Genomic DNA, 24783 nt, shown 5'->3' on the forward strand with positions numbered 1-24783 from the left:
AGATGTGCCGTTCGCCCCTTGGTTCGCCTCGAAGAAAGCCCGAAGCGAAGCTGGACTCAGTTCGGGCAGAGAAATAAAAAGAATAGAGGGGGGAAAAGCATGACATGTGAGCGCAAGCGACGACTACTATAGTCGGGACCGAGAAAATCTTCATCTCGTTCCTTCCAACCTCCAGATCGCTACACCCCCGAATACTGCCCAACTCGAAAATACAAACGCTAGACTCATGAAGAAGAACCAGCGTCCCCTTCGCCTCTCAGCCCACCCCAGCACCGTCACTCCCAGCCCTCCCGACGAGCACCCCTCCCCTCCGTCTCCTCCCGCACTCAGGTCTCGCCCACTCCTCGTCCTGGAGATCAACGGTCTCCTCGACGACGCCGATAAGGTCCTGATCTTGTTCCTGAGAGGACCTAGGGAGGAGGTGGAGTGAACCGAGGCGGGCGACGAGGGAAGGTCGTCGCTCGTTCGGAGGGACGTCGAGGCGGGAGGAGGGAGTCGTTCCTCCTCCAGGTCGAGCTCGTCTCGGTCTTCCTCCTCCTTGGGTAGAGGAGCGTAACCATCCGATGCGAGAGAGGTTGAAGGCGGATCGTCGCTGTTGGGGTTGGGAGTGACAGTTGTGGAAGAGAGGAGGGAAGCGGCGAGACGAGACGACGCCGTTCGCCAGAGGAAGATCGTCGTCGCCAGTTGGAGGACGTTGAGGAGGAGGAATAGAAGGAGGAGGAGGTGAGTCGATGTGGTATCGGGAGGTATGTCCTGAGGTGGTGATGAGGGAGGTACGACGAGGATTGAGGAGGAGTTGGAGGGAGGAGTAGGTTTGGGGAAGGTCGGGAGGTGGATTTTGGGCGACGCGTCGAGGAGGAGACCTGAGAGAGTTTGAGTGAGGGTAGTTGCTGCCGACTCCATCGATTTGTGGGCTCCTAACGCCGTCGAGACCCACTCCTTCTCCACCAGACCCGGAACCACCAGAACCTGTGAGGAGAACGAGAGAGGAGCGTCAGAGGGGAAATCGGACTCGACGTTCGCATCGACACTTCCTTCTTCCCTCCCCAACCACTCGAAATCAAGATTCGAAGGACTCACGAGTAGCAGCGTCGCAAAACCATGACCTCCTCCAAAAGCGATCATCGCAGGCACAGGACTCCTCGTCAAGACAACCGGCAGCACGAGCCAGACGAAGCAAGACAACGTGAGGCAGGAAGCCAGGACGAAGAGCCGATAGACGATGAACGTGTCCCTCCTGTCGGTGTGGAAGTGATCATGGATCCACCCGGCCATCGGGTAGAGAACGATGGAGAAGGCAAGGAGGAGGGAAGCGTAGCTTGCGCTCGTAGCATCGGAGAGGAGGTAGCGTCGTTGAATGAGGTTTCTGTGGAAAGGAGGATGGATCAGTGCACGAGAATGATCGGGAAGGAGACGAGAGGACGACTCACGATGAAAGTTGAAGGAAGGGAGACCAGATGGCTCCGGAGAAGATGTTGAGAAGGATGAAGATCCAGAACGAGTCTCCGAGCTTGGAGAGGTTGGTGAATCGAACTCGACGACGTTGGAGGACCTTCTCGGTGGCGATTTCGTCTGGGTCGAGGGAGGCGGAGGGGGTATCGGAGGAGAGGGTTCGATGGTTGCGGTAGTGAACGACGCAGTAGAAGATGTTGGCGGCGAAGCTCACGCTGGAGGAAGAGAGCGGAGGAGGCAGAAAGCAAGGACGACGCGTTAGCGATTTAGTCCTGTTCGAGACGAGAGAACGGTGGGTGACAAGATGGAAGAAGTCTTGTGCGAGACTGGGAGGCGAAACTCACGAGGCGAGGAGCGTGCTAGCGACGAAAGGACCTCGTCGACCGAACCTCTCGGAGAGAGGATACGACGTGATCGCGGAAACGAAGCTGGCGCCTTTCCCAACGACGAGTCCGAGGGCAAGGGAGAGCCCTAGTCCCTTGTGGCTGAAGTACCGAACGACTGTGGTAGGCGAAGAAAGAGAGAGCGAGGTGAACGCGTCAGTCGAGGGGGACGAGGACGCGTCTCGAGCCTGTGAGAGAGGAGAGACAGAACAGGAAAAAGAACGCACTGATCGTTTCCTGAACCACCGCCAACGGAGATACACCCAGAGAGAAGATCCAGATCCCCAACAGCATCCCCTTGATGGAACCTTCTCCATTCGCACCTGAGGAAGTGAAGAACAAGATGGTCGCTTGGCCAATCAGGATGAGGGAGGTGGCCATGATCGATGCGAGAGGAGTTCCGAGTCGAGCTGTGAGAAGTCCACCGACGAGAGGTGTCCAGGTGTTGTTGAGACTTGGAAAAGGAAAAGGAAAAGAGTGACGAGGTTCAGTCGAGGTGTCGTCGACGACGAGGAGGGAACGGAGGGAGGGAGGCTCACGAGAGAGCAGCGAGTAACAGAGAGAACTGAGAGTTTGACGCTCCCATTTCTCGGCTGACCCTAGATTTGATCGGACCCAGTAAATGAGTGCCACTGTGAAAACGATAGGACGAGGTGGGCGATCAGCAGCGAGAGAATGGAAGAGGAGGGAAGGAAAGGGAGTTGAGCTCGACGTCTTGCTCCTCCCCCGCCTATCCTTCCCGAACGACTGAGAGAACGAACTATGAACGAGATCGGAACTCACTAGTGACTTCCTACAGACAGCAAGCATGCGACGAACAACGCAAACCATCTCTCTCCCCTCTCTCTACGAACCAAAGCGAGCTCGTCCTCCTCCGATGGCTGATCCTCCTCCTCCTCGTCTTCTCCTTCCTCCTCCCCTTCCACAGGATCCTCGTCTTCTGAGGGAGCGTCGGTATATCCAGCCCGAGGTTCTCTTCTCCCTTGACTGCGATCTAGTGGGTCGACTTGAGTTGGTGGAGGGGAAGGAAGGGGGGAGGAAGGCGAGGTTGCGAGTTCGATCTCGGGATGAGGAGGGAGAGGAAGGAGAGGAGAGCGAGAGAGTTTCAAGTGGAGGGACATGCTGGGGGTTTGCTGAAAGTGTGACAAGCTGTTAATTGGAAGAGAAGATGACCATGCGACGGAAGAGAAGGGTATAAGAGGGAGTGAACGTTGGAGGAAAGGAAGGGATATCCGAGAGGTTGACCGAAATCGGCTCGTCGTCGCTTGGGTCGAGTCTCCTCCTCACCACCATCATCAAACATCTCTGAAAGTCTTTGAATACACCCTCAAAGCCCCTCAGACCGACAGAAACTTCGCTGCTCGTCCAAAAATGGCTCTCCCTCCTCCTCCGAGTCCTATCCCTCCCCTCCTCGTCCCACCAGCTGTTCCTCCACTTCCCTCTTCTCTCCTCCTGGCGAACTTCCTACGTAGACCTCTTAACCCAAGCTCAAATCGACTTCCTACCCTCCCTCCCCAGTTTCGCTTCCCCAGCAAACTTCCTTCTTCGCCTGACTCACCCCGAACAAACCACTCTCGTCGGCCGGGGGACGTCGTCGGTTTCGCGACGGCTACTAAGGAGGAGGACGAGCACGGGTACCTGACCTTTCAGTCTGTGTATCTGCTGGAGGAGTGGAAAGGGCAGGGATTGGGTAGAAGGTTGACGGACGGGGTGTTGCCTGAACGAGAGGCGGGGAAGTCGAGAAGGGCCGTTGTCGTGTGCTTGAGTGATAATCAGCCTGGAAGGGATTTTTACGAGAAGATGGGATTTACTAGGTCAGTCCTTGAAGTTCTTGGAGCTTGAGATTCTCGTAGGCGACGGCGACGAGCGAACTTCAGCTGATCTCCCTCCTCGTCTTGCCCTCCCGTTCCTTTTCCGCCTGGCAGAGTCGTCAGGACGGAGCTCATCGAGGGACTTGGGCTGAATAGAGTGACGCTCTCTCGAGATGCTGGTGGGCCGGAGATTGAGAACGTCCAGCAGAGGGAGAGTCTGCACCGTCCCAGAAGACAAACCGTCGACAGGTTCGCTCCCGCTCTTCTCCCCTCTTTGTTTCTCCCAAAATCTCTCCTCAAAGCTGACCGTTCTCTTCTCTTCTCTCTCTGCATACCTCTCTTTCGCTCCAGGTCCGGCGGTCTAATTTTGTCCATCTTTCTCGGCTCGTCGTTCGAGGGAGGACGCGTCGAGCAGGTTCGGATCTCGTCGACTTTCGTCTTCGACCCCTGGTTCTTTCACTTTCGCTTCGCAATAGATGGCTTTCTCTCTCAGAGGTTGCGACTTGCGAGACCAGCTCACAACAGGAGAGATAGGGAGGAAAAGAAGAAGGAGGGTCGGCGACTCAACCGAAAAAGGTCGAGTCAGTTCGAGCTCGCCTTCTTTCCTTCTTCCCTTCAACGACCATCTTCCTCCAGAGCCTCCCTTCTTGTCAGTACGCTCTTGACTGATACTCGCTCACCTCCTCCACCTTCTTAACTCACTTTCTCTGCTCCCTCTCTCTCTCCAGGTCTCAGCGAAGGATCATGCCAGCGCTCTCTTCGATCCGCCTCCCGTACTTCATCGTCAACGCCTTCACGAGCTCAAAATCCACTCCTACGAAGCTCGGGAACCCAGCAGCTGTCTTTCTTCTCGAGGAACCCATCTCCGAAGAGCAGATGAGTGCCGCGGGAGTGTGAGTTGACCTCTTTTGGCCTTTCTTTGAGCTCGACTCGACGGTCAAGACCGATGCTGACCCCTCCGCCTCTTCTTTCGTTTCTTGAGCTGCAGATTAATGCAGCAACCCATGTGCTGCTTCGTCGTACCAATTCCAGGTGGGACCAAGGAGGTGAAGGACTACAAGATCTGGTGGGCAACTGCGACTGGGCAGATCGTTCCTTTGTGAGTTGGACAGCGCTCGTCCTTCGTTCCGTCTCTCTTCGTCCCTCTTTGCTCCAGACTGAAGTTTCCCCTTTTTCAATGAATAGATGCGGTCACGGATGTGAGTCTAACGCTATATCATTCTTTCCAGACCAGTTCGTTGCTCTGTAGCCTCACGCTCTGCTTTCGTTCTCCCCTCGACGCGTCCGAATCTCTCAGCCATCGCCACCTCAGTGCTTCTCTCGTCCCAAAATCCATCGCTTCGGCTCATCAACTATCACACTCAAAGCCATGGTATCCTTCCTTCCAACATCCTCTCTCCTCTATACGCCGATGTCACCTTCGTTCGTCCCCCTTGCGTTTCTTCTTCTTTGCGTCGTTCAACTTCGCCTCATTTGACCTTCCTCGAAGACTTTCACTCACGACTTCTGTCTTCTATTCTCGTCTTGTCAGCCTCTCCACGACACTCCTACTTCCATTCCTGAACCGGAGCGATCCCAAATCCTCGAGTGCCTCTTCAAAGCGATCCCCAACTCCAAGGAGGACGACTTTGCTTCCATCTCTCGAGGGAAGTTTGATACCGTAGTAGAGTGGTCAGATACTGAGAGGCCGTTGAGCAGTTTGGAGGTCGTGGGAGAGGAACTGGTGAGTCGTTCTTTTCCGCCTGTCGCTCGAGACGCGTCTCGCCGCGTTCATTTCTTCCTCGGTTTCAGACAGATACCGAGCCTCACACTCCTTCTCCCTCTTGCTCCTTTCCACCAGCTTACCGTCGGTGCTCGAGGAGTGTGCTTGGTATCTCATCCTCCGGCAACCTCTGCGACGAACGGAGAAGAACGACCCGACTTCCTCGTCCGAGTTTTCCATCCCAAAACCTGCGTCCCACCCGAAGATCAGGTCTGCGGTTCGTAAAACTCTTCCTCTAAATCCGTTCCAATTCTCAATGTTGCTTCTGACTGACTTCCTCTTTCCCTTCTGTCCCCGTTCGTCGCGTCGAATCGCAGGCTCAGCTCACAGCGACGTTCTGCCCTTCTTCCTTTCGAAACTTCCTTCGAAAGCTACCGGAGAGGAGTGGATCAGCCACCACGTCGGTTCGAGAGGAGGCAGATTGGGTCTCGTACCTCTTGGGGAGGGGAGGTTTAGCTTGAGAGGGGAGGGAGTGGTGGATCGGGAGGGGGAGATAGAGATCTGATGCCAGGTTTAGCAGCTGGAGAGAGAACGGGAGGCAACGCAGTTCTCTTCCAAGTCTGAAATAGCTGACCGAATCGAAAGATGTTGGCGAGGAGGAAAAGAAGGGCGGTCGAGGTCGGCTTTGCGACGCGTCCCAAGTCGTCGAGCTCGAGGTCGAAGGAAATTTCACCCGCTGTTACTCAGGGATTCTGTCAGTGTGTAGATCCATTATAAACTTTCTGCTTTGAACCAAACAGATATATATCCCTAACGACGTCGCCTTCACAACCGCCGGAGGAGCTGAATGCCTAGAGAGCTCTTTGAATCTTCCCTCCCCAACTTCGACCCACTCGCCCACTCCTTCCTCCCGTCGACATGTCCTTCTCTCCTACCTTCTACTCAACCGATGTCCCAGGCAATCATCCAGGTCTCCCGATGTTCAACGCCATCCAATCCGTCACCGTCAAAGACCCAGACATGGATCCCGTCGAGAAAGCGAAGCTCGAGGAAGCCCTCACAAAGCACCTTCGAAACCTCAACCCTACCGTCGTCAGACACATCTCCACTGGTCCCGTCTCCTTCTCAGGGAAGGGAGTACCTTTCGTCAGACCTCAGCTTGACCACATGCTCCCTCTCGCGGTGGCTCTGGGGTTGGAGAAGGAGGAAGGGTGGAGGGAGGCCTGGAGGAAGATGGCGCGAGAGAGGGAGGACCTCTGCAAGCTTGTGAGTCTTTCTCAAATCTCTCTTTCTCTTCTCGAGCTCTGATGCTTCAAAAGCTCACCCTAGCGCTTCGATCCTTAGGTTCGAACTGTTCTCGAGTGGAACTACCAAGAAGGAACAGATGGAAACACCTTCGAGGTGAGCTCGCTCCATCTTCCTCTCCCTCCCCTTTCTTTCCTTCCTCTCGTCTGTCCTCCTTCTGATCGCTTCCTCAAACAGTACTGCTTCTGTACGAAGTATCTCCCTCAGGTCATCACCAGCGTACTCAACGAGCCTCAACCTTCAATCTTCTCCTCTCCCTTCGATCTGATCCTTCACGGAGCAGCTTCAACTCCTCTTCTCTCTTACTACCTCTCCCTTCATCCAGACCTGGCGATCAAGCTCCGAAACGCATACTACCAAAAGGCGCTAGATGGTTTCAGGTTGGTGAGTAAGCTCTTCTGCAGTCTTCGGACCCATTCGAACGAGATCTCGAGCTGATACCGTACCTACATCTTTCTCTTCCCTCCCGCGACAAGAACGTCGGCGAGAACGATTGCTACTCGCACTTCTACCCTCATCTCGGCGTGATTCACGTTTGCGTCGAAGCCTACACCTTTTCCCCACATGCTACCCCATCGCAGAGAACCCTTTCTCTCCCTCCTTTCGAACCTGTCGCTGAGTCGAACGTCTTGGCCGTCGCTCGCCGTCTTCAATCCCTCATCACCTTGTCCCCGAAGAAGCCTTGGGAGGATAGGTTTGCTCTAAGCTTCCTCGTTTTCAGCCATGCTATCCCAGAAGAAGGGGATATCCGAGTCAAGTATCCCGACTTCCAGGACTCGATGAGCGCCACGGGCTGGGAGTTTTGCGGCGAGCAGACGTGCAGGGTTCGAGAGGCTGCGAAGATGAAGGCTTGTTCGAGGGTCAGTACGAGAGCATGTTCGTGATTCTCTCAACTTCTTCCTTCAAGATCTGACGCTGTTTCCTTTTCTCTCCAGTGTCGGGTGACCAGATACTGCTCGACGGGTGAGCTGCCTCGCTCGAGCGAGAACGACGAACGACGCGTCCCGCCGTCCTCGACGTTGACTGACTCCGTCTCCTTCCTTCCTCTTTCTCTCCTTCCACTCGTCCAGATCATCAAGCCAAAGATTGGATCAGGCACAAACCCTTCTGCCAGAAGCTCCTTTGGGACGCTTGAGGTGGGCTTCAAAGCTTCCTTCGTCGCCGAAACGCACACGTCGACGCGAAACCGGACGCGTCGTGATTTCATGTTTTCTTTTCTTTTCTTTCACTCTAAATCCTCGTTCGATTCTCGGGCAAGAGTAGACTTCTGAGTCGAGCACTGAGCAGAGACGACCAAGAGATCCTCATCGAGAACGAACGAAACGAGGGACATCAAAGAGAATTGGTAAACAGACGAGAGTCCGAGAACGAATACGAGAATCAAAACGAAGGGTATAGAAGCGAGAGTCGAGAGAGAGGAAAGGGAACATATGCAAGCTAGCGAAAGCGACCGAAACCAAGTACAGTACGAACGAACATTAAAACAACAAAAAGACGGAAAAACCACCCTCTCCCTCCCTCCCTCCCTCCTTCCCTCCTTCCCTCCTTAACCATCAATCCCAATCCCAATCCCACTCCCGCACTTCTTCACCAACCCTTCCCCCTCCCTCGCCCTCCTCCCTTCCTCCCTCTCCTCCTCCGTCTCCAAGTGCTTTTCGAGCTCCGAGGTCGAAAGCGGGAGGCCGACCCAGTCTGGACGGTCGGAGCGGAGGAGATCGAGCAGGGTTTGGCGGGAGGAAGGGTGGGTGAAGGTTTGGAGGAGGGTGGGGAGCTGGGGAAGGGAGGTAGAGGTAGGGTTTGGGGCGGGTGAAGAAAGGGGGAGGGAGGAGTTCAGAGTTGAGTTTTCGTTCAGCTTTTTCAAAAGAGAGAGAACGAAAACAAAAGAGAAGAGAACGAAAACAAAAGAAGACAAGAAGAGACTCACATCGCCTTCCACGAGATCCTTCACCACCTCCCTGTCCCTCTTCCTCCCCAACCACCCTTTCCAAACGTCCATCCTCTCCCGATCCAACATCTTCGAAGCCAGCGCCTTCACCGCGTCGTCCAGACCTCCTATACTCGAGGCACCCACTGAGCTCGTTCGGTCCCGAGTGGGAGTCGCGTCGGTGACGGGGAGGGGGAGAGGGGAAGGTAAGGTTGGAGAGGGTGGGGGAGAGAGGGAGGAGAGGTTCGGCGGTGGGGGGTGCATTCGGAGGCGGATCCTGGGGTGGTAGGTTGACGAAAGAAGAGACGAGCGGAGAGGGACGAAGGGGATCGAAAGAGAAGGAAAAAAAAGGAAGAAAGAAGAAAGGTCAGTGAAACAGATTCGAACAAAACCGAACGAACCACCGACTCGAAACGAACACGGCTAAAAACCAACTCACCACTCCCTCCTCCTCACCCACCCTTTCCAGCCATGCCAAGGAAGAACAGCATGCCACCCTTTGTTCCTGAACCACGAGTTGTACTCCCCTAATCAAAAAGCCCAACGCCAAACGTAGCACGAGTCAGCTTCGATTCGAAAACGACGCGTCGGGGGAACGAATCCCAATCGACTACTCACAGCCCTTCTCATCCGTCTGCCCATCCTTCCGCATGTTGATCATCCACGAGGAGGCCCAGGACCAGGTGCCATCGGGGAGCTGTGGAAATCAAGGTCGTATCGTAGCCGTCGAGGAGGGGAAAGGCGGGAGGGAGGGAGGGAGAGATAAATCAGTTCTCTCTCTTGTCGTGTCGTCCGACGCGCCGATCGATTTCTTTCTGTAGGCTCGTTACTCACCTGGTACGAATCCAAATCGTACGGCGTCTTGCACTGCTCCTTGTCCCTCCCAGGTCTCGTGAACGCCGAAGGATCCGTTGGGAGCAAGGAGGAGGAAGAGTAGCGAGGCGTTCCGAACCAGATGATGCTGCCGTTTCCGACGCCGCAAAGAAGGTAGATAAGAAACCCGTCAGTTTTGCTCTCATCTCTCGTCTCTGCCTCCCCACTTCCTGTCTCGTTCTCCCCAAACCGAACACGTCCTGAACGAAGAACGAAAAAAACGAAAAAACGGAAACCCGACGACGCAAGACTCACCCCCTTTGATTCTCCCACAACCTCTCCCAAACGACCTCCCCCCTCGCTCCTCCTCCTCCTCCTCCTCCTCCTCGCTTCCCACCCCCGCTAAGCACCATCCCACCTCCTCCTCCTTCCACCTGCGCCTCCTCCATCTCCTCCCTTGCGATCTCATCCCTCTTGTCCTCCCATCGCTCGACGGGGACCTCCTCCACGGACAGGGAAGCGGAGGGAGCAGCAGAGGCGAGGGCTTCGGGTGCGTCTCTTCCCCAGGGGATGGGTTCGAGGGGTGGGGTTGGAGGGGTTGGGGTTGGGGTGGTCTCGAGAGGGGAGAGGATCTCGTCGAACGAAGTCGGTCTAAAAGGAGGTCCGTTGGTGTTGTTGTTGTTGTTGTTGTTGTTGTTGTTGTTGTTGTTGTTGGGAGTTGGAGTTCGAGTACGAGGTGGTGGGGAAGGTAGAGGAGGAGTAGCTTCGTCGGGTGTTGCTGTTGACGAGGAAGAGGTCGTCGAAGGGAGGGCAGTGGGAGCGAGAGGAAGTTGTCTCCCTGAATCGAGTCTTGGGAGCTGAGGAGGGTTGCTGGTGACCATGCCCAACGGAGCTGACGAAGGAGGGAGGTTAGGGTCTTCGCCTTTAGCGTGATTTGTTGTCGTTGGTGAGAGGAGAAGAAGGGAGGAGGAAGGTGAAGGAGGTGGGAAGACGAAGTTGGACGCGACGGAGGTTGAAGTTGAAGTTGAAGGAGAGGAGGGTTGTTGTTGTTGTTGTTGTTGTTGGGAGGAAAAAGGGTGTGTAACGATATGGGAAAGATTCCTGAACGTCGACCTCGCTTCCTTAGTCGAACCAACGGAAGAAGTCCTACTCGAACTCTTCCTCAAACTGCCTCCTCCTCCTCCCTCCGACCCTCCTCCCTCCCCGTCGCTGCTGCTGCTCTCCCCTCCTCCCTCCGCAGACCTCACAGTCCTAACGATCCTACTCCCAGCTCTATTCAACTTCCCTTTAACCCCTTTCACGCCATGTCCATGCTGAGCGTGAAAGCTCTTCTTCCTCCTCCTCCCACCAGCGTTCGAATCGACCTCGCTCCTCCCCATCGTCACCTCCTCCTCCTCCTTCTCCTTCCTCTCCTTCCTCTCCCTCCGCTCGTTGGACCGTTTCAAATCCCTCTCCTTCTTCAACCTCTCGGAAACTTCAGGATTCCTAATCAATCTTCTTCCCTGATGCCAGATCTCAAAAGTGACCTCCTTCGGTCGATGGTGTTTCCTCGAGGAGGAGGAAGGACCGTGCGTCGGAGGTTCCGACGTCCATTCGACGTCTTCGTCCGAGGGTTGGTTTCGATTCGGTTCCGTTCCTACTGCTACTGCGCTTGGTGCCTTGGTTGGTGTTCTGAGGGACGACCTGGAAGAGAAGGAGCTCAAGAAGCGTTTCTTCTGGAGGTGCGAGCTGATGGCGGTGAGGTCCGAGGGGGAAGCGAGAGGGGAGAGCTGAGGGAGTTGAAGGGTTTCCGTTGGAGCAGGAGGAGGGGGAGAGGGCGTACGAGATCGAAAGCGGGTGGACATCCTGCTCTCGAACGAACGAGCGAGGGAGGGAGGGAGGGAGAGGTCGAAGGTCGAAGGCGGAAGTGAGAAGGAGCGAGAGAGGGTCGGGCTTTGGAGGAGGCTGGAAAGCAAAGAAGAAAAGCACCAAAGTCAGCTCTTGAGAAGTATACAGATGCGAAGAACAAGTTCACTCACATAACACGACAAAGGCGAGAGCCCAAACGGGAAGGGGGCGGGGAGGAGGGTAGTGGACAAGGAGGGAAGGAAAGGGGATTGGGTTCAGCTTGGATCCTTTCAATTCGCCTGACCTGGGCGTCATCGAGAGAAGGTCCGTCGGCGCTTTGGGACCGGCTGCGGGAATATGTATGTATATATACAGGCAGCTGGGAGAAGAGTTCCGAGATTAGGGTCGACGTGAGCTCTGATGACGTTTTTTTCTAGAGAAAAAGAGCTGCCGTTTGCGTGAAAGAAAGGGACGAAAGAAGAAGAGACGAGACGCGTCGCGACCTACCTTCTCGAGGCGGAGTGAGATCTCTGCTTCCTACATCAGCTATATAGGATGCTCCCACGAGAAGGGAAAGATTGCACTCTCTCTCTCTCTTTCTGCGACGAGACCTGAGCGAAGAACGATATCCCATCGACGCACGCAAGCAATCAAAAGAAAGACCCTGCGTCGACCCCGATTCGAAACCCATTCGCTTCGTTGAAGACCCTCCTCGTCTCTCCTCCGGAAACCAGAACTGCCGTATCATCTCGGAACTGAAAGGGACTAGAGGAAGCGAGAACGAGAGGTGTCAGTACTCGTCCAAAGGTCAAGAGAGAGAGCGAAACAAGACGAACCTCGCTCGACGCGTCGTTCACCAGATCGGTTCCCAGCAGCTCTTCTTGTGCTTCTTCCAGTGAGCTCGTTGATGTTCTGAGGAAGGGAACGAAAAGGAGAGTCGGCATAAGTACCAAGCGAAGAGAGAGGTGAGACCTGGACGAACCACGACAGCAGTAGCGGATCGATTTGCACTGGAGGAAGAAGAAGAGAGGGAGAGAGAGATTCAGCGAAGAGAAAGGGAAACAAAAACAAAAGATCCACTCACCTTCCCACAAGCCATCATCTCCTCTCCATCCTTCAGCTTCGTGCAATTCCCAGTCGCAACACCAGCTGCCTCCGCTTCGCATCTCCACCAGGGCATGTCGGCAAGTTGAGAGAGGTAGTGTTGACGAGGGGACTCGTGTTTGAGAATTTGGATGAGACATTCCAGATGAATGCTGAGCTTGAGAGCTTCGGTCTTGCGACTGTTCTCCTTCGAGATGGAGCGGTTGAAGTTGACGCGGAAGCGTTCGAGACGGGAGAGGAAGAGTCGAGAGGAAGGAGTGGAGGAAACCTCTCGCCCGTGGAAACGGTCGACCGTGAATCGGATGAAGAAGAGGACCCAGTTCTTGTGCGTACGGCAGATTCCCTGGGATGGTTTGTATGGGGACGTTTGAGTCTGCGAGGGAGGCACAAAGAAGGTCAGAGCTGAGGCGCGCAAGGGGACCGAGGGAGGCGAGACGAAAGTTGGGCTGGTTTGTAAAGATCTCGACTCACCTGCTCCAAGATGAGATCGTCTTCGGGAAGTTCTCCTGCGTACGAGCAGTAGAGGGAGTCTAGCAGAGCAGCTCCAGCTGGCGACCTGGCGTAACGACTGAAGATGAAGTTCGATTTGTTTCCGAGAGCCTTGAGAACTCGCGTCCAAGGATTCTCCAATCCTGTAACGGATGCTAGCTGGTGAGCGTGGACGATCTGAGGAAGGTATAGATGAGCGAGTTCGGTCTTCGAAGAGGGTCAGTCAGATTTGTGGGAGAGGCAAGGAAGGGAGGAAGAAGACGGTGAAAGCTCACCAAAGCGCCGTGGTCGTCCGAGTCCGAGATAGCGAGAAGGTTGTTGGCCTGATAAGTAGTTGTAGGAAAGTAAAAAGATGAGCTCTCGGCTAAAATGAAGATATGGGATCGAGAGAAGGACGAACCACGAGGTGGATCGGGTTGACGATATGGTGAGGACGGAGGAAAGGAAATCGTTGAGCGTTGAGTGTGTCGAGCTCACGAACTTCGACGATCAAGCGTTCGTAGGAGCCATCCTTGAGGCCCATCGTGGTCGCAACCTCGTCGCAAGTTGGGATTAGGCCGAAGTCGAGGTAGCCTTTGTTCATCAGAAGGGAGGAGAGAAGGAGGGAAGGAGGACTGTCGACGTTGAGAGGAGAACGGAGGTCGAGCTCAACAAACGATCTCGTTTCTCGTCTTCTCTTCTCTTTCTCGTTCTCGACCCTGCTCCTCTTCCGAGAACCTCCCACTGACTCACCTCCGTATTTCTTTGTTTAGCCCTCGTAGGGGTTGGATCTGATGCTCCTCGATAGATCAGAGGTCGAAAGACAAAAACTCGATGGTTCAATCGCTCTCCTCGTTCTTCTTTGCTTCGTTCTTCGTTCGAGAGAAGTGAAAACAGTTGAGATCGATACACTACCGAAAGGGACGTTGAAAATGAACTCAGCACTAGACTACGTGAGAAGAAAAAAAAAAAAGGCACGTCGCAGGCAGAGAGCCAAAAGAGGGGGAAGGGGCAAAAAAAGATCGAGACGACGCGAGAACACAACGAGAAGGGCAACCAAAAAAAAACGAGAAACTACGAAGAGCAAAGGAAGGTGAAGGGAGAGCAAGTTTAACCCTGCACCAACTCCTTCAAAGCCGAACAAGCGTTCCCAACCTCCGCTGCCCACTTCGCCGCCGAGTATCGAGATCCAGCGGTGATGGTGTGCACCTTCGTCTTGGCCTGATCTCCCTGAGACGAGCGAAGGGAGTTGAGGGCTTGGATCAATCTGGGGAAACAAAGAGGGAAACGATGAAAGTCAGACCGAGTTCAACGAAGGAAGGGTGAGAGGAAGGAAACGAACCTCTCGTCCGACGTAAGAGCGACGATGAAGTCGTAGTCCGAAGTGAGAGCCGACGGAAGAGGTGAAGGGACGACGGAGGTAGGAGGAGGGGCGTGAGGGGAGAGGATGGACGCGACGGCGGAGGATCGAGTGGTTTGACGAGGGAGGACGAGGAACGCGTCCCGGCCGGGGTAGATTTGGAGCTTGTATTTCTCGCTGTTGAGGGACGAATCAGGAAGCAAAAGTCAGTTCAAGACCATTGAATGAAGAAGAGATGCGGAAGAGACGAACCAAAGCACATCCGAGACGTCTGGAAAGGAAGATGAACAAACAAAGAAAAGTCAGCGACGCGTCGAACTCGACGAGGAAGGAAGATTGCAAGAGGGAGGACGTACGGTTCTGAGCCTCAGCAGCCTGTCTCTTCGCCCAAGCATGATCCGGAGTCTCCTGAGCGTCGTCTCCCTCCTTTCGGTACGCAGAGTACGAATCCGAGAACCTCCAAACGATCGAAGCTCCTCGATCCTCGATGTACGATCCAGGGGTTCGTTCCGAGAACTGTGTCGAACAAAGGTCGATGCATCAGTACTTGATCGAGAGGACTAAGAGAGACGAAGGAAAGGACGACGTACGTAGGCGAGAATCTCGATGCAGAGGCCTCTCCAGCTCATGTCGAGGTTTCCTATCGACGAGACCCAGTCCCGCTTCTCGTCTCTACCAGCAGGCTTGATGAAGCATCCGTGCTCGGCACTGCGAAGGAGTGGAACGAAGGCTGATCAGTCTTCAAGCTCTCTCGACGAAGAGAGAGGGCGTCGAAACTCACACGATCCCCAACTTTGGAACCGCCGCGCTCACGCCCTCGAGATCCGAGATTCCTCGACCAGAAAGAAGGTAGACGGTCGTGCTCTCATCGGTGGTGATAGCCTTGAGAAGCTCGATGATGGGCTGAGGGACGTTGAAGCCTTCCTTGTGCCATTCGACGGGGTTGGCGGTCCAGACTGAGCAACGAAGGAAGACGCGTCAGAACGTCCGACGGCAAGGGTTCATCGAACGAACGAGGACGGAGAGGGAGGAAGATAGGTTTCGAAGGACTCACGAACACCCTCCAAATCGAGGAGAAGAAGTCTCTTCTTGGCCTGCTTGAACTCGGGCTTGATGAGCGTCGCGTCGAGTCGAGGGATCTCTCCTGGGGTTCGAGAGCGTTGGTTGAAGTGAGCTCGTTCGAGATGAGTGAGGTACTTTCGAGCCCAGGCTGAAAAGGGAGAAGGAAGGCGAGGTCAGTGAAACGAACGTCGAGGGAAGGAAACGCGTCGGAAACGAGACGAACCTTGAGCAGTGTGATCCTTGACGTGGTTGTCGAGTTCCTGTTGAACGAACGATTACATCGGAAAGTCAGTCTCGACGAGAAAGAACGAACGAAAGATGCCCTAGCACGGAGCGAGAACTCACAGTCCATCGATCCGTCGCCTCCGCATCCGACATGGTGAGAGCTCGATGAATCGCGTCCGAAACCTGACTGTAATCCCACTGTTTCTCGCAACAAACCCCAACCAACCGAGTCAGTTCGATCTTCGGAAGGTTCAGTCGGAAGGAGAGGGACGAACAGGGTTGACGGGAAGACACGACCTGAAGGAAGAGTAGCTGTACGATCCAGTGAACTCGGAGAGGATCATCGGTCGGTGCTTCTTGTCCTCTGCGTTTCGTTCGAATCGAAAGAAAAAGCAAGCCTCGTCAGTGAAGGCTCCTTGAGGGTACGAAAGCGAAAAAAAAAAAAAAAAAAGAGGTACGAACGACAAATAACGTATTCGTGACTTTTTGACCCAAACCAAAAACGAAACGAAAACAAACCCAAAGTCAGCTCTCCCATCTCTTCTTCTCTCCTCTACTTCTCTTCTCGAACACAACGTCTTTCCCAAGACTCACCTCGTCAAGTTCATCCCCTCCCTCAAACTAGTACAGATGAACGCATCCGCGGCCGTCAGCAATCCAAGGTACTGGCTGAACGTGGGAGGTTCGGTGTGGAGGAAGACGACGGGTTGGTAGGTGAGGGACGAGAACTTTGAGTTGATTCGAGTGACGATGTCCGAGACGTTCTCTTGGGACTCGTTGGTTTCCGTGGTGGAGAGGGCGACTTGGATGAGGACGACCTGGAGGGAGGGGAGGGGGGGGGGAGGGAAGGGACGTGAGCTCGAACGCGACGAGAAGAAACGAAGCGACGAAACGAGAAGAACGCACCTTTCCTTGCCACTCCGGATAGGTCTGCAAGAACCTCTCGAAACTGAGAAGCTTGTGTTTCAAACCCTGTATGTTTCGAAACGAGAACCGCCCAAACTTCGTCAGCAATCTCTCGTCTCTCTCCCTCCCTCCCACCCTCAACCCTCCCCCCCCCTCCCCCCCTCCCAAAAAAACTCACCTTGACCTCATCCAACTTATCCCTCGCCACGATCAACTTGGTATCCCCGTACCTCTCCCTCAAACTCCTCGCCCACTCCTCCACCTCGGGCTCCGCTCGGCGCGCCTCGAGGGTCTCGACGTCGATCCCGATCCCAAAGACCTCGACGTCGACGAAGGAGGAGTTGTAGTGGATCCCTTTGGGCGTGGCTTCGACGTGCTGGAGGACTCGGGAGACGGATTGACGGAAGTGACGGGAGAACTGGGTGGGTTGGGGAGGGGGAGGGAGGGAGGGAGAGGTGGGTGTGAGTAATCGGGAAGAAAAGACGAGGAGAAAGAGAAGAGTCGAAACGAGACTCACATTGTAAGTCTGGAACCCAACCAAATTCGCCCCGAGCATCCCTTGGATCAACTCCTCTCGCACTGTCACACAACCAAACCCCAAAGAAAAACTCGAAAGAGTCAGCTCTCCGTTCCAGTTCTTCCTTCAGATTCGTTCGAAAACCGAGCACTCACTAGCCAGACACCTAAAGATCTCTGAACTCGGGAACGCGATGTGCAAGAAGAACCCGATGATGGACTTGGGGAGTTTGGCTCGAACCATGGCTGGGACGAGGAGGAGATGGTAGTCGTTGATGAAGATCACGTCGCCTTCTTGGTACTGTTTTCGGGAGCGACGAGGGAGATTCGTTTCGTTTTGTCGAGACGAGGGAAGGAAAGACGAAGAAGGACGAAGGGCAAAGGCGAAGAAAGAGAGAAAGAGAAAGAAAGAAAGAAAGAAAGAAGAGTTTCGAGATCAGCACGCGTCTCGACGTTCGAAAACGAAAAGAGAAGCAAAGGCGAAAACGTACCGTCTCAACAATCTTCTCCGCAAAAGCCTCGTTCACCTTGACGTAATCCTCCCAGTTGGTCGTCTCGTCCTTCCGAACGGTCGAGTAATGGAACGTCGGCCAGAGGATCTGCTTGCAGAACACGTCGTCTTAAAAAAAAAAACCCAAAAAAACGCAAGACGAGTTCAGCCCACCTCTCCTCTCCCCTCTCCCCACCCAACCCACCCCCAACCTCCCCAACCAGCTCGTCCCAAAACTCACAATGTCCCTCAAACACAGCATCCTCCAACCAAACGGCCTTGCTCCTCTGCTCTTTCCAAAGCCTCTCCTCAATCTCTGTCCTCACCTTCCCACTCACTCCGTCCGTCCTGTTGCCCAACGCTCCAATCCAAACCATCCCTTCCGTCTCTCCCTTCACGGCCTCCAACGCGTTCTGCAACCCGATGTTTCCCTGCGGGTTCCTGCTCAGATGGAACGGGTGGGCCGCGTCGGCCTGGTTGTTGGAGTTGTTGTTGTTGTTGGTGAAGGGAGGAAGGGTGGTGTGGGAGGAGGAGGATCTTCTTCTTGAGGAGGAGGAACGGGAGGTGGATCGAGTAGGGCCGAGAGGAGGTTGTTGTTGTTGGGAGGAAGGGGAAGCGGGAGGGAAGGTTGCTGAAGTAGGAGAGGGTTGTTGACCTGTCAGGAGAGCTGAACCGCGAGAGGGAGTTCCAGGGTTGGTGGTAGGGATCAGAGGCCGAGGACGAGTGTGAGAAGTGGTCGTCATGGAAGGGAGGGCTGAAGACGAAGGCGTCGAGTAGTGCTGTCGAGCTGAAGGGAGAGGGAGATCCGAAGGAAGTCGTCCTCCCGGTCCTGATCCGATCGAGCTCTTGCCCGCTCTCAACACCGGTCGAGGAGGAGCACCACCAGCTCCACCGTCGGTTCCAGACTTGGGAGAAGCGTTCCCAGATCCAGCAGGGGAAGATTTGGCTGTTGTTCTGCTGGGAGGGTGAGCCATCTCGGAGGGAAGTCCTCGAACGCCAAGTTGACCTCCTCCTCCTCCTCCTCCTCCTTTCGCCATCGTCGTCGTCGTCTTCGGAGCAGTAGCAGCTCCTTCAGCCGAAATGGTATCGTCAAGAGGTCTCTCTCCATGAGCAGGAATGGAGTGGTGGTTGACGGGAGGAGGAGGGAAGGGAGCCTGTTGACGTCCGGCCAGACCCGTCGGGAGGAGGGAGGGAGCGAAGAAAGGGTTCGTTCCAGAGTCGAGGTCGGCTTTGGGAGTAGAGACGGGCGTGCCTGCTCGGGATTTGTTCTTGTTCTGAATAGAAACGTAACAAGCGAAAAGAATAATGGATTAGGAACGAAGAGTTGGAAGAGCAGCGAAGGAGGGGTCGAGAGAAAAAAAGAACATCCCATCCCTTCCGTTTCCCTCTCCTCTCCTCTCCTCCCCTCCCTTCTTTAGTTTGAAACTCACCTGCAAATCATCAATGATCGAAAGACCCGTAGGTCTCAACGCGAACGCTCCCGCCAGAGGTGTAACGTTCCCCGAGCTCGTCGTTCCTGGTCCTCCTCCTGTATGTTTCCTCGTTCCGAGTCCCGGTCGGAGGGCTGAACGTTCATCTCCCACGACGACGAGAGGAGGAAGGCTGACGGTGTGATCCTCCTCCGAGATGGATTCGCACTGCTCCGAGAGAGCAGGGGAGGAAGGAACGGGGATGTCGAATTCGACTCCGGAAGGGAGGACTAGAGAAGAAAGAAAGGAAAGGCGAACGTGGGTCAGAAGGGAGAGAGAGAGAAGGGAGGAGGGAGGGGAGGAGGGAGGGGGTGATGGGGCGAGGGAGGAAGGCTCTTGAAGCTCAACAGAGAGACGAAGAAAGGAAAACTCACAGAGGGAAGCAACAATGATTCTATGAGATCCTATCATTTCTTCAAAAAAGAGCAGCAAAGAGGGTTCAAGATCTGGGAAAGACGAAACGAACGAGAGATCAGCTCGCTCTGAATTGAACTCGAGCTCGCTCAATCCTCTCCCGCCCCCGACTGCCCTTTCCCCGTAGAGATCCACCACCACCCATGCACGAGAAGCATCCACAGCTTCGAGGGAAGAGAACGAGGCACTCACGAAAACCTGTTTTTTTGAGGGAGGGAAGGGATGGGGGGGTTGGAAGGTGAAAAGAGGAGCTCGACTCCCTCCTTCCTCTCCTGCCCTTCCCCTTCTTCAGCACTCCGCACCGTCATTGGACCCCAACCCAAACCGTCGTCGGTCTTTCTTTTTTTTTTCTCTAAAGTTCAAGGTTGTTGATACGCAGATACAGCAGTTGACAAAACTTTTAGAACTAATGCGAGAGAGAGAGAAGAGAAGAGCTCTGAACGAGCGAGAAGAAAAAACACCCATCTCCCATCTCCCTCCGTCGTTTCCGACGCGCTTCTCTTTCCCTTTTCCCTCCCTCCTTTTCTCTCTCTCTCTCTCTTCTACCAAATCTCATCCTCATCACACCACCTCCTCCTCCTCCCCTTGTCGATCCAGCACCACCTCCCTCAAATCACCATCCAACTCGTTCCTCCACTCCTCCTGATAAGCAGGCAAATCCTCGAACCACTCGTCCGGCGCGCTCGAACTGTACGGAGCCGCCATTTGGTCGCCGTAGACGATCATCGTGATCTAACAAGAGAAAACAGGGGAAGGGGAAGGGGATGGGTGAGTTTTTTTTTTCGAGTAGTGAGAGAGAGGACGAAGGAAGAAGGGGAAGATGGGAAAAGAGGAACGGGGAAAGACGAAACGAAACGAACCATCGTGTTCGAAGCAGGAACCGGACGCGCTCGTGCTTTAGCGTTGGAATGATCGTACATGGTTCGAAGACCTTGCGCCCATTGGGTCTAGAACACAACCAGCACCCAAGTCAGTTTGTAGCTCTTCTCTCTGAAAGCGAAACGGGAGAAAACGAAGACGAACCTCCTCGAACCTCCTCGTCTCGGCCTCCTCCAAAACGATCCTCCTCGGCTGGCCCTTCACCCACGTAGGATCCGCTTTGACTTTCAGAACCAACACTTCATCTCTCTGAACCCAACCCCAATCCCAACCCAATTCAACCCAACGCAAGAAAAGAAAAGAGTCAGGGGAGCACGCGTTGCGTTTCGAGTGAGAGAGGGCGACGGACGCACCAAACGACTCCTGTTCTCAGCCTTCTCAAGCCTGAAAGCACAGCACGCGGCTCCTACGAGGGTGGATTCGCCGAGGGAGAGAACGATGGTTTGCATGTCTGCGAGGAAGGACGAAGAAACGAACGAACGAGAGGGGAGGGGAGGGGGAGTGAGCTCGACGTTTTTTTGAACGAGGAGAGAGAGAGAGAAAGAGAAACGAACCCTTCATAGCGAGATACCCTAGCTCTCCAGATTGATAGGCTTTACAGATGGGTTTGTGTTCTGGCCAGTGCTTTGAATCGAGGAGGCGGAGAAAGGAAAGGGGGGTCAGTTTTTGCGAGCTCTCGTGAAAGGAAGGAGGAGGTTGAGCTCGCGCTCAACCTTGCCGTCTTTCCTTCCTTCTTCTCTCCCTTCCTTCCAACTCTCCCAGCATTCTATCCCAAGAAGAACAGATAGCTACGAGTGACGCTGACTCACCAAAGTCTGACACTCAACCGAGCAGTAAGGCGATCTCGAGCAACCCGAGCAGACGGAACGTTTCCCGATGAGCTCGATGGAGCATTTGCTGCAGGTTGGGTTGATGGGGGAGGGTTCCGAGGATTCTGCTGGGGGAGGAGTTGGGTCGGACATGCTGGGGTTCGAGAGAGAGAGAAAGAGAGAGAAAGCGTTGGGCGGGAGGGTGAGAGTTTGGAGGAGAGGAGAGGAGAGGAGAGGGGAAGGAAGGAAGGAAAGGAAGAGTTGAGCTCGCTCGAGATTTCCCGTCGTCATGGCCACGACGACGGGAGGAAGCAAGTTTCTCGGTTTCGAAAAGCGCGAAGACGCATAGAGCTTTCTCGAGAGAGTAATGGAACTGCCGAGGTTGAGAAAAAATCATCTATCTACACCTCCCTCCCAAAGGGAAAGGCAAGCTCGCCTCGAGCTCGTCTCGTCTCCCTCCTCCTCCTCCCCAACAAAGCTCTCCTCCTAAACGAGCTTCTTGTATCCACTAACCAGCTTCACCTCCTCGACCTTCTTGCCCTCCTTATCCACCACCACCTCGTCCACCTTCAGCTCCTGCACCTCGGGCTTCCTCATGTTCTCCTTCACCTCCTTCACCCTCTCCTCGACCCTCTCCTCCACCTTCTCCACCTTCTCCTTCCCTTCCCTCAGCTTCTCCATCGCAGCCGCCTTGGCCTCAGCAGCTCTCTGCTCCGCCTCTCCCAACACCTCCTTCCCCTTCCTCTCCAACACGTCCAATCCCTTCGCCGCCATCGCGTCCACCTTCTCCTTCGTCGACAACGGTCCTCCCACCTGCTTGTAGACCGGAACGGAGAGAACCTCGGTAGGTTGCGAGTTGGGAGTCGTGTGAGAAACGACGGTGTTGGTTCCAGGGATGACCTGCTTGGACGAGTGCTGATCGTACAGAGGGACCGTCACTTCCCTTCCTGCCTCCTGGCTCACGACGACGACCTGAGGAGGTTGCTGTTCCGACCTCGAAGAAGAAGAAGAAGAAGAAGCCTGGTTCCTCCAAGCCTGAGCGAGTTGCAACCCAGTCGTCTCCTCGAGCTTCTGGACTCCAGCTCCGAGATGCTTCCCCAGGGAGATCCTCGACTCTGCGAAAAAGTCGCGGGTGTCTTCGGTCTTGTCGAGGAGGGCCTCTCTGGATTCCGAGAGGGTTTTGTGCAGTTCCGGAGCGTAGTGGGACGTTTGGGTGGAGAGTTCGGTGGAGAGGTTGGAGGCGAGTTTGGGGAGGAACGTTGGGAGGGCGAGGAGGAAGATGGTAGGAGGGAGGAGGAGACGGGTGGTGATCATTCCTGGAGGGAGGGGAGGGGGAGAGGAGCCAGGAGAGAAGAGGAGAAGAGAGCGGTTTAGGGGATGGTTTGGGAAAGGGGTAAGAGGGAGATGAGGTTGAAAAAGACGAACGGTTTCGAGCGATGATGGATCCAGAAAGAGTCGAGACGAGAACCCAAAGGAGTCCGGGGTTCAGAGGTTCGTCCTTAGGGATCAGGCTGTCGACCTTGTCTGAAAGAAACGACAACCAAACACAACAAGAACAAAAAGATATCAGCTCTCGCTTCTCCTCATCCGCTCAACCTCTCAAAACCTCAATAAGGAAAGCAAATGAAGAAGAAGGGAGCTCACGAACGACCCTTCGTTCTCCTGCGACGACCCTGCTCACGACGGCCTGAGTCCTCTCTCGGATGTCCTGGATGACAGAGGTCGTCGCTTCTCGACCTGTAGCGATGTGCGACGTCAAAGCTGAGGATTCCTCGACGAGGACGATCTGAGGTTGGGCTTGAGGGTAGATGGGAAGCTGCAAGGAGAGAGAGAGAGAGAGAGAGAGAGAAAACGGAAGGATCGGAAGGAGGAGAAAAGGTCAGCTCCTTCTTCTTATCGGGAGCTCCCCTCGTCCCTCCTTTCGAACCCAGAAGCTGGATTGAGGAGCTTGAGACGAAGATAGAGACGTGAAGGACTTACCCTTTCCCTTTTGAACTCTCCCTCGAGCAGGACAGGTTGAGACCTCGAGACGACGAAGCCTCCGAGAGCGATGGAGCCTACAGCGAGAGGAGCAACCTGCGAGCCCAACGAAAGGAAGAGATCAGCATGGGAGGACTCGGAAGAAGGAAGGAAGAGGTTCGAACGAGCTCACCTTGGATACCAGAGAGTTCATACGAGAAAAGGAGAGTAGTAGTTGGGCTGAGTTGATGGCCGTTTGAAGAGCACCTCGCACCCTTCCTTCCTCTCGTTCCGAACCCTCCTTCGCGAGTTGATCCCGAACGACCATCTCCCGCGACTACTTTTTCTCCAAAACTTACTCCCAAAGTGAGCTTCAGTCACTCGTAGACCCACTTCAACGATCGATCCTAAACTCCTTTTCCCATCTCCTTTATCACTCCTTCTCAACAGGCCTCCCAAGAGTCTCTCTCTCACTCAATCTCTCTCCTTCTTTTCAAAGCTCAACCTCCCCTCCCTTCATGCTCTCCTCCATCGCCTTCGACCCTCCTCCTCCTCCTCCTGCACCAGAGCCTGAAATCTACACTTCGACCACGCCGGAAGGAGACGTGGCTACGATTACTTCGGAAACTCTGGACGAAGCTGCGATTCTGAACTCTGTGAAGGACGTGAAAGCGGGAGGTATCTGCGTCTTTGTTGGGACGACGAGGGATACTTTTGGAGGTTCGTTCTGGTCTCTTTTTCTGTTATATTGAAGCTCAACTTTTGGAGCTTAAGTGTTTCTTGCAACGTTCAAATGAAAAGTCCAGCGCTTCTACCAATCCCCTCACCAAAAAAAAAACTGACGCTCTCCTCCCCTCCCCCTGCAGACAAACCCGTCTCCCACCTCTCCTACACCTCCTACTCCCCCCTCGCTCTCAAAACGATCCTCTCCATCCTCACACGCACCCGATCCCTTCACCCAACGCTCCTCCACCTGAGCTGCCACCACCGCTTGGGCACCGTCGATCCAGGCCAGACGAGCATCGTGATTGCGGTTTCGTCGCCGCACAGGAGGGAAGCGTTCGAGGCGTGCGAGTGGGTGCTCGAGGAGGTTAAGAGGAAGGTGCAGGTTTGGAAGAGGGAGGTTTATGGGACTGGGGAGGTGTTGGATCAGGCGCAGGGAGGGGGAGGGGAGGCGGGAGGGGTGGAGGGGAGGGAGGGGAGAGGAGAGGAGGAAGGAGACGGGAAGTGGAAAGAGAATTTTCCAGGGGGGAAGTGGAGGGAGGAGGAGTTTAGGAGGGAGAAGGAGAAGACGGGTTGAAGCTGAGGGTTGGTCGGGAGGGAGGGAGGAAAGCGGTCGCGTCGAGGTGAGTTTGGGGGGGTTTTCGAAACGCGTTCGAGCTCGTTTTCTTTCTCGTTAGAATCGTTGTCCTGACTGGTAACGTCTTTGATTCGACTCGACAGTATACACATTAAAGAAGGCTCCTTCGTCGCGAGCATCTCGTCTCCGGATCGCTTCTTTCATTGATTGAAGGAGGCCGTTGTTTTTTCACGTTCGTTCTCTTCGTCCTCTTTTTCCTTCTCTCCCTTCTCCCTCGCCTCTTTTCTTCGCTAAACTCCGCTGTCTCCCGGCCTCTTGACCTACCTCAGGTTCATCCCGAAGTTTCTCTCACGATTCACGATGGTTCCTCAGCACTCTTTCATCGCTCTCGACGGAGACGGAGGCGCCGATCCAAACATCGTCGTCTTGCGTCGTTCGCCCTCCAATCCTAGGAATCTCGTCGATAGCAAGCAGTCTTCTTACAGTACAAACTTCATAAATCTACGGTTTTACTCAGCGTCCAGGTTCAAAAGGAAAGCAGCCAAGGGTCGAGGAAAGCGAAGAAGACGACGCGCCCAACTTCGCTCTCGTCCCTTTCTCTCGAT

The 24783-nt window shown here is 54.7% G+C and overlaps 10 protein-coding genes across 10 annotated transcripts; 4 read left to right on the forward strand and 6 right to left on the reverse strand.

The window, feature by feature from the left end:
* Positions 1–20: 20 nt before the first annotated feature.
* BDY24DRAFT_128316 (major facilitator superfamily domain-containing protein) lies at positions 21–3086 on the reverse strand. Its single transcript, XM_076635979.1, has 7 exons — positions 2619–3086; positions 2375–2467; positions 2063–2289; positions 1797–1953; positions 1431–1667; positions 1081–1366; positions 21–969 (listed from the first exon to the last, which is right to left on the reverse strand). Exons 1-7 carry the CDS (start codon positions 2954–2956, stop codon positions 151–153), a joined length of 2157 nt encoding a protein of 718 aa, XP_076494808.1. The 5' UTR covers positions 2957–3086; the 3' UTR covers positions 21–150.
* A 1170-nt stretch (positions 3087–4256) lies between these two features.
* Positions 4257–6118, forward strand: BDY24DRAFT_395591 (PhzF family phenazine biosynthesis protein). The gene is made up of 8 exons (XM_076641317.1): positions 4257–4295; positions 4375–4539; positions 4635–4745; positions 4832–4845; positions 4944–5068; positions 5178–5369; positions 5487–5625; positions 5726–6118. The coding sequence occupies exons 2-8, from the start codon at positions 4391–4393 to the stop codon at positions 5911–5913; spliced, it is 918 nt and encodes a 305-aa protein (XP_076494809.1). The 5' UTR covers positions 4257–4295; positions 4375–4390; the 3' UTR covers positions 5914–6118.
* A 120-nt stretch (positions 6119–6238) lies between these two features.
* On the forward strand, positions 6239–7845 carry BDY24DRAFT_435766 (zinc finger MYND domain-containing protein). Its single transcript, XM_076644194.1, has 5 exons — positions 6239–6614; positions 6693–7037; positions 7130–7513; positions 7589–7616; positions 7724–7845. The coding sequence occupies exons 1-5, from the start codon at positions 6267–6269 to the stop codon at positions 7786–7788; spliced, it is 1170 nt and encodes a 389-aa protein (XP_076494810.1). The 5' UTR covers positions 6239–6266; the 3' UTR covers positions 7789–7845.
* A 302-nt stretch (positions 7846–8147) lies between these two features.
* Positions 8148–8986, reverse strand: BDY24DRAFT_128425 (uncharacterized protein). Its single transcript, XM_076635980.1, has one exon. The coding sequence runs from the start codon at positions 8839–8841 to the stop codon at positions 8200–8202; it is 642 nt and encodes a 213-aa protein (XP_076494811.1). The 5' UTR covers positions 8842–8986; the 3' UTR covers positions 8148–8199.
* A 1074-nt stretch (positions 8987–10060) lies between these two features.
* BDY24DRAFT_395599 (uncharacterized protein) lies at positions 10061–11571 on the forward strand. Its single transcript, XM_076641318.1, has 2 exons — positions 10061–11334; positions 11409–11571. Exon 1 carries the CDS (start codon positions 10479–10481, stop codon positions 11298–11300), a length of 822 nt encoding a protein of 273 aa, XP_076494812.1. The 5' UTR covers positions 10061–10478; the 3' UTR covers positions 11301–11334; positions 11409–11571.
* Positions 11572–11921: 350 nt separating this feature from the next.
* Positions 11922–13672, reverse strand: BDY24DRAFT_395602 (zinc finger MYND domain-containing protein). Its single transcript, XM_076641319.1, has 8 exons — positions 13543–13672; positions 13211–13424; positions 13086–13133; positions 12793–12987; positions 12302–12694; positions 12200–12227; positions 12054–12129; positions 11922–11982 (listed from the first exon to the last, which is right to left on the reverse strand). Exons 2-7 carry the CDS (start codon positions 13391–13393, stop codon positions 12071–12073), a joined length of 906 nt encoding a protein of 301 aa, XP_076494813.1. The 5' UTR covers positions 13394–13424; positions 13543–13672; the 3' UTR covers positions 11922–11982; positions 12054–12070.
* BDY24DRAFT_395605 (glycosyltransferase family 20-domain-containing protein) lies at positions 13667–19469 on the reverse strand. Its single transcript, XM_076641320.1, has 21 exons — positions 19424–19469; positions 19192–19263; positions 18779–19047; positions 17590–18622; positions 17350–17477; positions 17015–17159; positions 16860–16921; positions 16521–16760; positions 16343–16408; positions 16031–16254; positions 15899–15918; positions 15712–15800; positions 15557–15634; positions 15435–15471; positions 15204–15359; positions 14931–15105; positions 14740–14857; positions 14506–14665; positions 14402–14420; positions 14132–14326; positions 13667–14056 (listed from the first exon to the last, which is right to left on the reverse strand). The coding sequence occupies exons 2-21, from the start codon at positions 19226–19228 to the stop codon at positions 13900–13902; spliced, it is 3408 nt and encodes a 1135-aa protein (XP_076494814.1). The 5' UTR covers positions 19229–19263; positions 19424–19469; the 3' UTR covers positions 13667–13899.
* Positions 19470–20728: 1259 nt separating this feature from the next.
* BDY24DRAFT_128574 (uncharacterized protein) lies at positions 20729–21307 on the reverse strand. The gene has a single exon (XM_076635981.1). The coding sequence runs from the start codon at positions 21208–21210 to the stop codon at positions 20899–20901; it is 312 nt and encodes a 103-aa protein (XP_076494815.1). The 5' UTR covers positions 21211–21307; the 3' UTR covers positions 20729–20898.
* BDY24DRAFT_395617 (apolipo protein O-domain-containing protein) lies at positions 21160–23175 on the reverse strand. The gene is made up of 5 exons (XM_076641321.1): positions 23072–23175; positions 22900–22995; positions 22564–22735; positions 22345–22443; positions 21160–22235 (listed from the first exon to the last, which is right to left on the reverse strand). Exons 1-5 carry the CDS (start codon positions 23090–23092, stop codon positions 21406–21408), a joined length of 1218 nt encoding a protein of 405 aa, XP_076494816.1. The 5' UTR covers positions 23093–23175; the 3' UTR covers positions 21160–21405.
* Positions 23176–23396: 221 nt separating this feature from the next.
* BDY24DRAFT_416881 (molybdopterin synthase catalytic subunit) lies at positions 23397–24677 on the forward strand (the record flags this gene model as incomplete). Its single annotated transcript, XM_076643636.1, has 4 exons — positions 23397–23598; positions 23745–24061; positions 24508–24541; positions 24631–24677. 4 exons carry the CDS (start codon positions 23397–23399, stop codon positions 24675–24677), a joined length of 600 nt encoding a protein of 199 aa, XP_076494817.1.
* Positions 24678–24783: the final 106 nt, after the last annotated feature.

This window comes from Mrakia frigida (genome assembly GCF_051309035.1).
Source record: "Mrakia frigida strain ATCC 22029 unplaced genomic scaffold BDY24scaffold_24, whole genome shotgun sequence".
Classification (NCBI taxonomy): Eukaryota; Fungi; Basidiomycota; class Tremellomycetes; order Cystofilobasidiales; family Mrakiaceae; genus Mrakia; species Mrakia frigida.

Bases quoted from the DNA above. Each gene is read 5' to 3' on its own strand.
- BDY24DRAFT_128316 (XM_076635979.1), bottom strand. From the start codon at position 2,956: ATGTCCCTCCACTTGAAACTCTCTCGCTCTCCTCTCCTTCCTCTCCCT. The intron at 2,468-2,618 runs GTGAGTTCCGAT...TCGTTTTCACAG, and splicing joins CTGTCTGTAGGAAGTCACTA to TGGCACTCATTTACTGGGTC. The intron at 1,954-2,062 runs GTGCGTTCTTTT...CGCCTACCACAG, and splicing joins GGTGGTTCAGGAAACGATCA to TCGTTCGGTACTTCAGCCAC.
- BDY24DRAFT_395591 (XM_076641317.1), top strand. From the start codon at position 4,391: ATGCCAGCGCTCTCTTCGATCCGCCTCCCGTACTTCATCGTCAACGCC. The intron at 5,069-5,177 runs GTTCGTCCCCCT...TCGTCTTGTCAG, and splicing joins TATACGCCGATGTCACCTTC to CCTCTCCACGACACTCCTAC. The intron at 5,370-5,486 runs GTGAGTCGTTCT...CCTTTCCACCAG, and splicing joins AGGTCGTGGGAGAGGAACTG to CTTACCGTCGGTGCTCGAGG.
- BDY24DRAFT_435766 (XM_076644194.1), top strand. From the start codon at position 6,267: ATGTCCTTCTCTCCTACCTTCTACTCAACCGATGTCCCAGGCAATCAT. The intron at 7,038-7,129 runs GTGAGTAAGCTC...TCCCGCGACAAG, and splicing joins CGCTAGATGGTTTCAGGTTG to AACGTCGGCGAGAACGATTG. The intron at 7,514-7,588 runs GTCAGTACGAGA...TTTTCTCTCCAG, and splicing joins AGATGAAGGCTTGTTCGAGG to TGTCGGGTGACCAGATACTG.
- BDY24DRAFT_128425 (XM_076635980.1), bottom strand. From the start codon at position 8,841: ATGCACCCCCCACCGCCGAACCTCTCCTCCCTCTCTCCCCCACCCTCT.
- BDY24DRAFT_395599 (XM_076641318.1), top strand. From the start codon at position 10,479: ATGGGAAAGATTCCTGAACGTCGACCTCGCTTCCTTAGTCGAACCAAC.
- BDY24DRAFT_395602 (XM_076641319.1), bottom strand. From the start codon at position 13,393: ATGAACAAAGGCTACCTCGACTTCGGCCTAATCCCAACTTGCGACGAG. The intron at 13,134-13,210 runs GTTCGTCCTTCT...ACTACTTATCAG, and splicing joins TCAACCCGATCCACCTCGTG to GCCAACAACCTTCTCGCTAT. The intron at 12,695-12,792 runs GTGAGTCGAGAT...CCTCCCTCGCAG, and splicing joins ACGATCTCATCTTGGAGCAG to ACTCAAACGTCCCCATACAA.
- BDY24DRAFT_395605 (XM_076641320.1), bottom strand. From the start codon at position 19,228: ATGATAGGATCTCATAGAATCATTGTTGCTTCCCTCT. The intron at 15,635-15,711 runs GTTCGTCCCTCT...TGCGAGAAACAG, and splicing joins CGTGTCTTCCCGTCAACCCT to TGGGATTACAGTCAGGTTTC. The intron at 14,858-14,930 runs GTGAGTTTCGAC...ACTCCTTCGCAG, and splicing joins GTTCCAAAGTTGGGGATCGT to TGCCGAGCACGGATGCTTCA.
- BDY24DRAFT_128574 (XM_076635981.1), bottom strand. From the start codon at position 21,210: ATGACGACGGGAAATCTCGAGCGAGCTCAACTCTTCCTTTCCTTCCTT.
- BDY24DRAFT_395617 (XM_076641321.1), bottom strand. From the start codon at position 23,092: ATGAACTCTCTGGTATCCAAG. The intron at 22,996-23,071 runs GTGAGCTCGTTC...TTGGGCTCGCAG, and splicing joins TGAACTCTCTGGTATCCAAG to GTTGCTCCTCTCGCTGTAGG. The intron at 22,236-22,344 runs GTTCGTCTTTTT...CCCTCCCTCCAG, and splicing joins ATCCATCATCGCTCGAAACC to GAATGATCACCACCCGTCTC.